Source organism: Microcaecilia unicolor, chromosome 11 (assembly GCF_901765095.1).
Source record: "Microcaecilia unicolor chromosome 11, aMicUni1.1, whole genome shotgun sequence".
NCBI lineage: Eukaryota > Metazoa > Chordata > Amphibia > Gymnophiona > Siphonopidae > Microcaecilia > Microcaecilia unicolor.
This window is the reverse complement of record NC_044041.1, coordinates 205,622,533-205,635,953: the sequence shown is the minus strand read 5'-3', so window position 1 is coordinate 205,635,953 and position 13,421 is coordinate 205,622,533. Positions and strand designations below refer to the sequence as shown.

At 47.6% G+C, this 13,421-nt stretch overlaps 1 protein-coding gene across 4 annotated transcripts in view; it reads left to right on the top strand.

Annotated features, from left to right (window-relative positions):
* Window positions 1-13,421, top strand: part of LOC115479512 (collagen alpha-1(XVI) chain-like) — a 125,880-nt gene that overhangs the window by 79,599 nt on the left and 32,860 nt on the right. For 3 of the 4 annotated variants that reach the window (XM_030217460.1, XM_030217458.1, XM_030217457.1), the window contains exons 37-43: window positions 317-385; window positions 2,629-2,673; window positions 3,196-3,222; window positions 5,295-5,360; window positions 7,956-8,003; window positions 8,175-8,228; window positions 13,278-13,331. In XM_030217460.1, coding sequence (XP_030073320.1) covers window positions 317-385; window positions 2,629-2,673; window positions 3,196-3,222; window positions 5,295-5,360; window positions 7,956-8,003; window positions 8,175-8,228; window positions 13,278-13,331 — 363 coding nt within the window. The remainder of the gene's footprint in view (window positions 1-316; window positions 386-2,628; window positions 2,674-3,195; window positions 3,223-5,294; window positions 5,361-7,955; window positions 8,004-8,174; window positions 8,229-13,277; window positions 13,332-13,421) is intronic. The other variant, XM_030217459.1, reaches the window with a different exon arrangement.

Below are 13,421 nucleotides of genomic sequence, written 5' to 3'. Positions count from 1 at the left end.
TTTAAACAGCATGATTGTCATTCCGCAAAGGGTTCTTTTCTTTCTCAGAGAAATGTCTGTTCCGGGGCCTTCCCGCACAGATTCTGAGCTCCATTATAATGTGGTGCTGGCTTTACAGCCTTGTGGTTGCATCAGATTGAGTGCAATGGACCAACACATGAGTGCAGCTCTAGACTCCATTGCCACTGGGCTGAGTGGCTCAGCTTTCTTCAAGAGGCTTCTGAAGTGCTAAAGTGGCTGACCCAGATGGGCTGGAAGATGGCTGGGCAGTGCCAGTACCCGCCAGACTTTAGACAATGTGTTTTGTTTCTTGCAGGGTTCTTCTGGACCAAAAGGTGCTCCAGGCCTTCCAGGGCTCCCTGGTGCCAGCATCGTAGGGCCGCCAGTGAGTTGTTGAATTTTTTTTTTTTTATTCTTTGCTAGTGTTTAGTAGGTGGGGAGATCTAACCTGTGAAAGTCTGAGGCATTACACAGACCCCGGTACATCCAGTACCCCAAACCCCCTTAGGCTAAGCTCTGCTAATTCACTCTGCCCTTCAGCTGTCTCACACCTCGTAACACTGGAGTCTCTGGGCATCTGAAACTCCTTTTTAATAACTTGGCAGCTGCAGGTCTTTCTGTAAATGTAATTCACTTTGGCTAAGCAGAGTGAATTAACTGAGTCTTTAACCTATGCTCTGTGTGCTTTAGTGTTTCATTTCTAAGAACGATCCGGACCTTGCGTGGCTCCAGTCCTTGGTAGGACGAGATACGGAGCTGCTGCAGTTACTTTCTATCTCTCTGCCCTTCCACTTGATCCCTGCTAATGGAAATTAAGTAGCTTATTACAATTTAATAGCTGTGGCCGGCCTGTCTGCTCCTGGAGAGTGAAATAATTAGGCAGCTGCAGGTACCTGAGAGCCTGGGAGGGATGCTGAAGTACAGTCTATAGGTCAGATGACAATCACGGTAGCGTATAAGATGGTGGGGGGGGGGGGGGGGGAGGCAGCTTTACACTTCAGCACATATGGGCTTCAGCTGATTTTCCAGAGGAAACTCCTGGTGCACATTCTCTTTGAAAATTATTCTATTCTAATCAAATCAAATTAATTATTGTATAGCACTAATATCCCCATTCCAGGGTTCAGTGCGGTTTACATTCTAGGTGAGACAAAAGCAGATAATGTTAGTGTGAGGTAGACTAAAAACATTAAAGGAAAGAAAAGGAAAGTGGATGATACTAGGAAGTAGAATCCATGATGGATTGTTATGAAGAACAGTCTTTGGGAAGAGAAAGGTTTTTAGCCTCTTCCTGAAGTTGAGGTGGCTGTTTTCTGTTCTGATGGGAATAGGTAGAGAGTTCCATATTTTGACTCCAAGTACAGGGAATAGAGAGCTGAAAATCTTCTGATTTCAAATTGTCTTTTGAAACAGTGACACTAACATCAGTTGTTTTTTCGGTCTGTTAGACTGGACCAGATGTAGCGAAGCAGTCTTAGCAGTTCAGAGGTGAAGCCCTGTAAGATTTGAAGAACTAAACAAGCAGCTTTGAACCTGAGTCTTTCTGCTATGGGAAGCCAGTGCAGTTTGTTTAGATGAGTTGAAACACTAGTATGGCTATACAATCTATGTATATTAGTCTAGAGCTGTAGTCTGTATGATTTGCAGTTTTTTTTTCTGGTATTGACACTTAATACCAAGAAATAGAACATTCCAGTAACCCAATCGAGGTGTGTGTATAAAGCAGTCCTGCACATTTCTGCCTGCTCTTTCTGCAGCCGGCCGGTGGTAAAATCGAAAACCAAGCTCTCTTTTTATGGAAAAGCTTGTCTTTATTAAACTTTTTATAGAATATGAGATTCCAGTCACTATCACTGTTTAATGTTTTTCATTTTCCCCTAAATTCTATATATGGCACTGAAAGTACTGCCAGGGGCATGTGAAAATCTGGGCATGAGCCAATTAGTGCAAATAACAAACAATTATCAGCATTAATTCACAACAATTTGGATTGACGTGTGCACCTTGCTAAGCACTATTTATAAAGATGTGCGTGAAAATCTTTTAGCGCACAACTGAAAAGGGGCATGGCCATGAGAGGAGCAGGGATGGTTCGGAACATTCACTAAACATGCGCACCGTATTATAGAGTCTGGGGTATCCGCGTCTAATTTACGCCCAAGGATTTACACCAGGTTTGAGCTGGGCGTGGATCCCGGCGCTACAGGCTATTGTATAAACACGCACAGCGCCGTTTATAGAATCGCACCCATCCTCATATTTTTTCAGTGCCCAAATGTACAGAATCTAGTCTTATGTGTCTTATCTTCCTCTAACAATTAGATCTAATCCCCCATTTTTTACCCCTGTCCTTCCCTCACCCCCTTTCCGCTTTCTGTCGCCCCAGTCTTTTTAATCTGAATAAAGAGAGATGTGCTATAAAAGCCCATGTGTTATCTTCAGCTGCTCTGAGAGAGACAACATCTGTGGAACATCTGCTTTAGTCTGTTCTGTGACTTTCAGGTTATGCTAGCTTGGTATATGTTACCACTGCACAGAGAAACTGGATTAGTAAGCATAGGATGTTGCATGCTTTCTGTGTTCTGGGATTTTATCTTCTAATGTCTCTGTTGCTGGATTTTTTCAAAGGGTCATGATGGACAGATGGGGTTCCCTGGTGCTCCAGGCTTGCTGGTATGTAGCTAATCCAAGCACTTCACTGCATCATTCTGCCCTGCCCTACAGTACTCTAGAGAGGGAGGGTGCCAGCATGCAAAGCCGGTCACAGCCCAACCTCATCTTCACTCATTTCAAGCAGAAGATGTCTGTCATTCTTTGGAAGTCAATATTGAGCAGTAAGGAACGCCATCTAAATTTAAATGGGTACCAAATCCATTTAAAGTGATAGGTATTTTCAGCAGTGCCATCCTTGTAAGTACCACTGCGGAAAATTTTCCAGCTTTAAATGGACACTGCTAGACCTGCTGATTACTCCGTTACCACTTGGTCGGATGTATACATCGCTTCAAGACCACATTCCGAGTTTAAATGTGTAATTTTGGCCATTTTGCTATGAAACAGCCAAACTTTTTCAAAACAGCTTTTCTGCTGTTGCTGATTCTTAAATAGGAGGAATGATGTTTGAGAAAATCCAAAGCCTTCTAGCCCTGGGCTGTGGAATTCCCATTCTCATCTGCTTTTCCTTGTCTCCTGCAGGGTGAGAAAGGAGAAAGGGGAGTGAAGGTAACATGTTTTTCTTTATTTGTGATTGTAAACTCTGTCTGACACCCATCAATTTTCTGCTACTCTCAGTCCTCTGAGAAGCTTCCAGTGAGGGTCAGGCAGAGAGAGAGAGATCAAAATTGGGGGTGGGTCCTACATACCTGAGAGAGAGAATAAAGCCCAGTCCGGGGTGCAGTCAGGTTGTGAAGCATCACAGAAGGAGGACGAGCTGACACCAGGGGCGTAGCCAGACACCCAAATTTGTGTGGGCCTGGGCCCAAGATGGGGGGGGGGGGGGGCAGAAGAACTCCACCTTGTCTCACAAGTGATTTGGTCTCTCACTCTCTCGCCTGCATGCCATATGGTCTCTCAAACACATATAGTAACATAGTAGATGACGGCAGAAAAAGACCTGCATGGTCCATCCAGTCTGCCCAACAAGATAAACTCATATGTGCTACTTTTTGTGTATACCTTACCTTGATTTCTACCTGTCCTTTTCAGGGCACAGACCGTATAAGTCTGCCCCGCCTCCCACCACCGGTTCTGGCACAGACCTTATAAGTCTGCCCAGCACTATCCCCACCTCCAAACCACCAGTCCCGCCTCCCACCACCGGCTCTGGCACAGACTGTATAAGTCTGCCCAGCACCATCTCCGCCTCCTGCCACCGGCTCTGCCACCCAATCTCGGCTAAGCTCCTTAGGATCCATTCCTTCTGAACAGGATATGTTTATCCCACGCATGTTTGAATTCCGTTACCATTTTCATTTCCACCACCTCCCGCGGGAGGGCATTCCAAGCATCCACTACTCTCTCCTTCCCCCCCTCCCCCTTTCCGCATACCTTTTAAGTAGCAGATTTTCACCAGCAGTGAGCAGCAACTAATACAGGCCTCACAGCCTTCCTTCTGATGCAACTTCCTGTTTCTGCATATGCGGGAATATATCAGAGGGAAGGCTGTGGGGCCGGTGCAAACAGTATGTATCAGTCGCTGCTCGCTGCAGGTGAATATCTGCTATTTACAAGATATGCAGGAGGGACAGTTGTTGGGAGTTTTCGGCTGGTGGGGCTTGGGGATCCCTGCCAGCCACATCATAGGTGTGCTGCTTCTGGGTGGGCCTGAACCAAAAGTGGGTGGGCCTGGGCCCACCTGGCCCACCCCTTAGCTATGCCACTGGCAGACACTCAAGAGCTATGGCTGTTCTTATTGTACCTTATGCAAAATTTCACTGGGAGGCTCATCTTGCTTCATTTTCCTTTGCTGTTGAGTGGCAAGCAGTTTCCTTACAGGTTGCAGGACCTTTCTCCCCTGCTCCCCTCAGGGCAAACCCTTGCTGGGCTGTTGTCATCATACTGCTGGCAGGGGTGGGCGTTAGGAGCAGTGCCTGGTCTTTGGAGGGAGTAGTCTAGTGGTTAGTGCAGTAGACTTTGATCCTGGGGAACAGAGTTCGATTCCCACTGCAGCTCCTTATGACTCTGGGCAAGTCACTTAACCCTCCATTGCCCCTGGTACAAAATAAGTACCTGAATATATGTAAACCGCTTTGAATGTACTTGCAAAAACTACAGAAAGGCGGTATATCAAGACTCATCCCCTTTGGTAAGCCACAGGAACCTGCAGCAGCAGCCCCCACCATGTCCTGCTGCTTAAACAGACAGGGAGGAGGCTGTGGGAATGGAAGGCAATCTCTTTGCAGTCTGATGATGGTAAGTAGGTCTCCAGGCTGATGCCACCATGACGTACCATGGCATGGTTACTTCAGTGCCCCCACCCCCACCCCAGGCTTGGAAGAAGTGAGACTGGGTAAGATAAAATGTGTGTTCTTCATCCATCACAAGTAACTGACCCTTTCTCCAGCTATGCAGCTGTTCTGATGTTATACTTCATGAAGGACACGTGGCATCATCCAAGCTACACAATGTCTTTGACCATATCAGGCTGAGGCTGTTTATTCACAACTGAAGGATCAAGAATTCATTCTGCCCATGGCTACCTAAAAACAGTGTGCAAGTCTTTTCAATTCTGCCTTTGTAAATACGCCACATTCTAAAATTCACAGCCATGCTGACGCACTTCTCCTTGGTTGCAGGGAGAACCTGGTGAATGCTCCTGCCAGCCAGGCGTTCGTCCGGACACATATTTCTCTGGAATGCCTGTAAGTAGCCTTTATCTCTCAGCTCCCAGCCCATCTTTGGTTGTGATTGAGGATGGGCCATGGTAATTGGACAAGGCTTGGCTGCTGGGTCATGATGATTGGTTGAAGCTTGGCTGCTGGGTCATGATGATTGGTTGAAGCTTGGTTGCTGGGTCATGATGATTGATTGAGGATTGGCTGCTGGGTCATGATGATTGGTTGAAGCTTGGTTGCTGGGTCATGATGATTGGTTGAAGCTTGGTTGCTGGGTCATGATGATTGGTTGAGGATTGGCTGCTGGGTCATGATGATTGCTTGAGGATTGGCTGCTGGGTCATGATGATTGGTTGAAGCTTGGTTGCTGGGTCATGATGATTGGTTGAAGCTTGGTTGCTGGGTCATGATGATTGGTTGAAGCTTGGTTGCTGGGTCATGATGATTGCTTGAGGATTGGCTGCTGGGTCATGGTGATCGCTTAAGGCTTGGCTGCTGGGTCATGATGATTGGTTGAAGCTTGGTTGCTGGGTCATGATGATTGGTTGAAGCTTGGTTGCTGGGTCATGATGATTGCTTGAGGATTGGCTGCTGGGTCATGTTGATTGGTTGAAGCTTGGTTGCTGGGTCATGATGATTGCTTGAGGATTGGCTGCTGGGTCATGTTGATTGGTTGAAGCTTGGTTGCTGGGTCATGATGATTGCTTGAGGATTGGCTGCTGGGTCATGATGATTGGTTGAAGCTTGGTTGCTGGGTCATGATGATTGCTTGAGGATTGGCTGCTGGGTCATGATGATTGGTTGAAGCTTGGTTGCTGGGTCATGATGATTGGTTGAAGCTTGGTTGCTGGGTCATGATGATTGGTTGAAGCTTGGTTGCTGGGTCATGATGATTGCTTGAGGATTGGCTGCTGGGTCATGGTGATCGCTTAAGGCTTGGCTGCTGGGTCATGATGATTGGTTGAAGCTTGGTTGCTGGGTCATGATGATTGGTTGAAGCTTGGTTGCTGGGTCATGATGATTGCTTGAGGATTGGCTGCTGGGTCATGTTGATTGGTTGAAGCTTGGTTGCTGGGTCATGATGATTGCTTGAGGATTGGCTGCTGGGTCATGTTGATTGGTTGAAGCTTGGTTGCTGGGTCATGGTGATCGCTTAAGGCTTGGCTGCTGGGTCATGATGATTGGTTGAAGCTTGGTTGCTGGGTCATGATGATTGCTTGAGGATTGGCTGCTGGGTCATGATGATTGGTTGAAGCTTGGTTGCTGGGTCATGATGATTGGTTGAAGCTTGGTTGCTGGGTCATGATGATTGGTTGAAGCTTGGTTGCTGGGTCATGATGATTGCTTGAGGATTGGCTGCTGGGTCATGATGATTGGTTGAAGCTTGGTTGCTGGGTCATGTTGATTGGTTGAAGCTTGGTTGCTGGGTCATGGTGATCGCTTAAGGCTTGGCTGCTGGGTCATGATGATTGGTTGAAGCTTGGTTGCTGGGTCATGATGATTGATTGAGGATTGGCTGCTGGGTCATGATGATTGGTTGAAGCTTGGTTGCTGGGTCATGGTGATCGCTTAAGGCTTGGCTGCTGGGTCATGATGATTGGTTGAAGCTTGGTTGCTGGGTCATGATGATTGGTTGAAGCTTGGTTGCTGGGTCATGATGATTGCTTGAGGATTGGCTGCTGGGTCATGTTGATTGGTTGAAGCTTGGTTGCTGGGTCATGATGATTGCTTGAGGATTGGCTGCTGGGTCATGTTGATTGGTTGAAGCTTGGTTGCTGGGTCATGGTGATCGCTTAAGGCTTGGCTGCTGGGTCATGATGATTGGTTGAAGCTTGGTTGCTGGGTCATGATGATTGCTTGAGGATTGGCTGCTGGGTCATGGTGATTGATTGAGGATTGGCTGCTGGGTCATGGTGATTGATTGAGGATTGGCTGCTGGGTCATGGTGATTGATTGAGGATTGGCTGCTGGGTCATGATGATTGCTTGAGGATTGGCTGCTGGGTCATGTTGATTGGTTGAAGCTTGGTTGCTGGGTCATGATGATTGGTTGAAGCTTGGTTGCTGGGTCATGATGATTGGTTGAAGCTTGGTTGCTGGGTCATGATGATTGCTTGAGGATTGGCTGCTGGGTCATGGTGATTGATTGAGGATTGGCTGCTGGGTCATGGTGATTGATTGAGGATTGGCTGCTGGGTCATGGTGATTGATTGAGGATTGGCTGCTGGGTCATGATGATTGCTTGAGGATTGGCTGCTGGGTCATGGTGATCGCTTAAGGCTTGGCTGCTGGGTCATGATGATTGATTGAGGATTGGCTGCTGGGTCATGGTGATTGATTGAGGATTGGCTGCTGGGTCATGGTGATCACTTAAGGCTTGGCTGTTGGGTCATGTGATTGGTTGAAGCTTGGTTGCTGGGTCATGTTGATTGGTTGAAGCTTGGCTGCTGGGTCATGATGATTGCTTGAGGATTGGCTGTTGGGTCATGTGATTGGTTGAGGCTTGGCTTCCAGTTGGCGTTTCCTTGAGATGGGATGCTTTGGTCTGGGTTAAGGTGTCAGTTGGTCTGAGTTCTTCAGAAACTGAATTTGCAACCTTGGGCGCTTTCTCTTGGTTCTTCAGGGTGCACCAGGAATGGGGAATGAAAATTCATGGCAGATGGGGCCACAGGTTTGTCTGATTTGGCTTTCTTTCCTCGGTTCTCTGCTGTGGTTTCTTTTTACCACATTTTTCACTTCTTGCTGTCATTCTTGTCCTTCAGGACTTTTCTTTTTGCAGTTGGAAGAGTTTAACCCCATCAGAATATCCTGCTTACAACAGAATCAATCTGTTTTATTGTAGGGTCCACCAGGTCCCCCAGGACCTCCAGGCCCACCTGGGTCACCTGGCCACCAGGTAAGTAGCTGGACTGACCAGGGGTGGAGAAAAGTTCTCCTGCGATAGTTACAGGGATCATCTGTGTGTTTCCCATTTACATTTTCTTCACAAAGGGTCCAATGAAAAACTGACTGGTCAGAGTTACATGACAATTGCTTATGAGGCTGTGGATAATCTCTGTAAGGGTGGCCCGTAAGAGAATGAGATAATGATGGATTATTTACTTACACAAAGCAAACGTCCAGAAATGGGCCACTCTGTATACGTACTGGTCAATAGTCAGCCTGTGGTGGTCAACATTTTCTTAAACACTGACCGTCACAAGCAGGATTAACCCCGTACATTCAATACTGGGTCCAGTTTGGGCCTTGGCATTGAATATCCAGGGCTAATTAGGTATGTGCTAGTCGCCAGGTCTCGTCATGGCCGATATTCAGCTGGGGCCTGCATAAGACTCTTATGTGGGTTATGGCTGAATATAAGGGTATCTGGCCAGGTCCAGGTCCCCGACCCCCAAAGATTCTGATCCCCCTTCCTCCCCTCAGAACATGAAGAATCCTCCCTCCTTCCCCCCCTACCTTTACAGCATCAATCCCAGATATACCAAGTTACCCAGTTCAAGGCTGGAGATTTTGGGACACTCCTGCTTTTGAATTTACATCCCAGAGTACTTTGGGATTTGTACTGCCTGATCCTGCCCATTGAAATCAGTGCTGCAGTCCCATATTGCACCAAGATCGGGTGCTGAGAAATCCAGAACTGCCCCAAAATCTCCAGCCTGGAACTGGGTAACTTGGCGTCTCTGTAATCCACTCCCCCCCCACCCCTCCTGCTTTCAGCATTCCCCTGGACCTACCTGCCTGATCCCTGATGGTCTAGCAGATGCCCCCTCGTTCCTGCCTGTTGTGGCTGCTTCTTCAGAATGGATGCTGCATCCTCTACTGGCAGCTTCGTGGTACTACAGTAGTGGTGCAAGGTTGCCACTAGAGGTCGTGGTATCCATTTTGAAGCGGCAGCCACGATGAACAAGAGCGAATGATCATTTCCTGTTCCCCACTAGACCACCAGGGATTGGGAGCCTTTCTTTTCCAAGCAATACATACTGAGATCTCTAAGTCTATATGTGGAAGTAGAGGCTGATATACAAAAGGAGATAACTAGGAGGAGACACTTTCCACTGACTGGGCTGTACGTGGCTTTTCAGTGGTACCGGGATAACGCCAGTGAAAATCTGAGCTGACCACCATGGCACCGTCCATTTAGCACCAGGGTGGTCCAGGGCCGGAGTTGGCACTGTTCTAAATTTATCCGGGTTCCGGTCTGAATATTCGCTGACGCTTCCAGCAGCCTCTGGATAATTAATGACGATATCCTAATCTTTTTCTACCCTGGTGGTCAGTGCTGTAAGAGAAACTGACTGCTGTGGGCTCAATATCAGGCCCAGAATCTCTGCACAGAGCATGGAAAACATTTCCGCTCCCATGTGAAAAGAAATATTATACCGTTCTCTTGTTCTTTATCGCTTGACACTCTTTCCTATTATTTCCATAGAATGTTCTATGGCAGTGAAGCTTTTTCTTCAGAGACGCGAGACAAAAGCTTTACAAAATCAGGCCTGGAATCTTCTATTTAACTAATCTTTTGACCCGATTTCCTTTTGCAAAGAGAGATTGTGCAAACCAGTTATTTGGTAAGGTTGCTATAGGATTGCCATGTTTATTATGAATTAAGAATAAACTGGTGAATATTCAGCCCACATAATCGGGGTTTCTTAAACACCGGCCACCATGGGCTGATTTAAAGATAAAAACAGAATACTGGAAAAAATATAGGCAGATAAAGACCATATGGCCTATGCAGTCTGCCCATCGATGCAATCCACTCTCCCTATCACTCCCTTAGAGATCCTATGTACTTGTCCCAAGTTCTCTTGAATTCAGAGACTGCTTTTGTCTCCACCCACCGGGAGAGCGTTCCACGAATTTACCACCCTTTCTGTGAAAAATTATTTCCTGGGGTTACTTCTGAGTCTGTTCCCTTTCACCTTCATCTTATGCCCCCTCGTTTCAGAGCTTCCTTTCAGTTGAAACACAGTCGCCTCCTGTGCATTTTTTTATTTATACCCCGCACTTTCCCACTCATGGCAGGCTCAATGCGGCTTAGGTACTTATTTGTACCCGGGGCAATGGAGGGTTAAGTGACTTGCCCAGAGTCACAAGGAGCTGCCTGTGCCTGCAGTGGGAATTGAACCCAGTTCCCCAGGACCAAAGTCCACCACTCTAACCACTAGGCCACTCCTCCATAGAGACATTTAAATGTCTTTATCATATCTTCCCTCTCCCACCTTCCTTTCCAAAGAATACGTATTTAGTAGCCGCCCTCTGGATTGACTCCATCCTGTATCTTTTTGAAGGTGTCGGTCTCCAGAATTGTACACAATATTCTAGATGAGGTCTCACCAGTCTTATACAGGGGCAGCATCGCCTCCTTTTTCCTACTGGCCATTCCTGTCCCCATGCTCCGAAGTATCCTAGCTTTCACTGTCACTTTTTTACCTGTTTGGCCACCTTGAGATCGTCGCGTACGATCACATCCAAGTGCTGCTCCTCTTTTGTGCTCAAAAGTTCTTCACCCCCTATACTTTACCATTCCTTTGGGTTTTTTCAGCCCAAATGCATAACCCTACATTTTTTAGTATTAAATCTAAGCTGCCAAATTCCAGACCATTCTTCGTGTTATCCACGCCATTAGAGTCGTCTACCCTATTGCAGATTTTGGTATCATCCGCAAAGAGGCAAACCTTAGCAGACAGCCCTTCAGCAATATCGCTTACGAAAATATTAAAGAGAACTGGACCCAAGAACCAAACCTTGCGGCACACCACAGGTAAAATCCTTTTCTTCAGAATGAGCTCCGTTTACCACTACCCTCCGTCTCCTTCCACTCAACCGGTTCCTAACCCAGTCAGTCACTTTAGGGTCCATATTGAGGGCACTCAGTTAATTTATCAGTCGTCTATGTGGAACTGTATCCAAAGGCTTTGCTATAATACACCATATCTAGCGTTCTCCCTCGATCCAACTCTCTGGTTGCCCGGTCAAAGAAATTAATTGGATTTGCCTCTAGTTGCCTCAAGTCCTGCAGTCCAATGGACTCCAGAAACCAATAGAAAACCAACCTTTTTACTCAGACTTTTGATATCCTACCTTAGCTACCTACCACCCCCCCACCCCCCTCTGTTTCTGGTCCTATCTTCCTCCTTTCCTAACTTGTATTTTATGATCAGGGCCACTGGGGGGGGGGCAGGGAGGGCAAAATTCACCGGGCCCCCCCTCCAGCGCTGCTCTTCACTCACTTCTACCACTGTGCCGAGCGGCTGCTTTTCCCCCTCAGGCACATGCTCATTTTTGAAACCGAGCATGCAAAAGGAGAGAAAAAAGCAGTCTCGGGGCAGGACAGGCATGGAGTGAAGAGCAGTGTTGGATTCTTCCACTGGCGGGGCCTCGTCAGCCCCAAGGTACCTCAGTTGCGGCAGCGGCAATCCTGGAGGGAGGGGGCAGGAGCAGCGACGATCCGGGGGAGCAGTGATCGGGGGGGGGGGAGGGGGAGGGCGGCAGCTGCAACAGCCCTGCCCCGGGCCCTGCTTAGTCTCTCGGCGACCCTGTTTATGATGTAAACCGTGCAGTATAAATAAATAAATAACCTCATCCAGATATTAATTACTGGGCCAAATCCAGCTACCGGCGCTGGATATCTGGCTGACAAGTGAGAGGTTATCCACAGATAGTGCCAATATTTCAGTGCCATTACCCAGAGAGCTGACCAGGCCGGTTAGGACGGTCATTTATGAAAGTTCAGCCTACCTGCATTATTATCCGGTCACTGTCATTGAATACGAGCAGTGCCCGGACAACTCCCGGCTCTGCTCCTGAACCCTATGATATCCAGCGCCTCTCTCTGGTAAAGTGTCACTGAATATCTGCCCCAGACCCAGTCAGTGCTATTTTTTTTATTCCACGCAAGACAAGGAGACTCAGCGTGTTCACTTAAAACACAGAAAGCTCTGCACCATTAATGGCTTCTAACCCTGTGTGGGCAGAGCTAAGTAGACAGGAAAAGGCAGGAAAAAGAGGACAGAAGGTTTGTGGAAGGGAAAGATGTACAGAAGAAAGGGCTGGGGAATGAGGATGGAGGGAGGGAAGTTTGGTGACAGAATGAAGGAAGAGGGGTTGGTGAGGGAGGGTGGAGGTAAAGAAAAGTTAGGGAAATGGTTCTAGATGGAAGTGGTTGGGGAGAGAGGATGGAAGTCGGGAAGGGTTGAAAAAACAGGACAGGGGAAGGGTTGGACAGGGCTGGTGCAAGGGAATTGGATACCCGAAATGAACATTCACGAGCTCATTTTCAAAGCACTTAGCCTCCCAAAGTTCCATAGAAACCTATGGAACTTAGCCTCCCAAAGTGCTTTGAAAATATGCCTCTCAGTCTCCTGACACCTCCCCCTACTTCCTACTCAATTAATTTTCAGGCCCCTGATTGTTCCCCTCCCCCCCCCCCCATCATGCTTGTAAATATTAAAGCTTGGTGTGAATGTGTGTGTGTCATTTACCCAGGTAAATGGGCTGTTTCCAAACTGTTCACCCTTCCCGCTGGTAAACGTTCTCATTGATAGTTCTTTTGAGTTTACGTGGCTCTCAGGATGTGCTGTTTTGCTTTAACAGGAGCTGTTCCATGAATCCTCCCCCCCCCCCCCCCCCGAAACTGCTGTACTAGGCAAACACTTAGTTTTGCCTGATGGTCGGGGTTGGATAGGGAGGATGGATTGAGGAAAGGTGGGGGAAACAGAAGGGATGGATAGAGGGAAAAAGTTGAGGAAGTGCAGAAAGTCTGGGGAGAATGGGGGAGGGAAAATGGATGAATGGAGGGAAGGGAGAGTGAATCAAAAGCATGGAAGATGGAGAGGACAGGTGGTGTGAGAGACGGAAGTCAGGGTCATGTGAAAGGTCACTCAGCAGGTAGCAGCAGATATGTAGAAAGATTTCAATCTTCCCGATCTTTTCTTGAATTCAGGGAATTCCAGGACACAATGGCTTGCCAGGACAGCCTGGGGCACCAGGATACGTGGTAGGTATAGGGAAGGCCTGGTCTAACCCGGTTCTCTGCTCTCTTTCTGGCCATATGCCCAGTTCTGTGCTTGCAGCTTTCTCTTTGTGC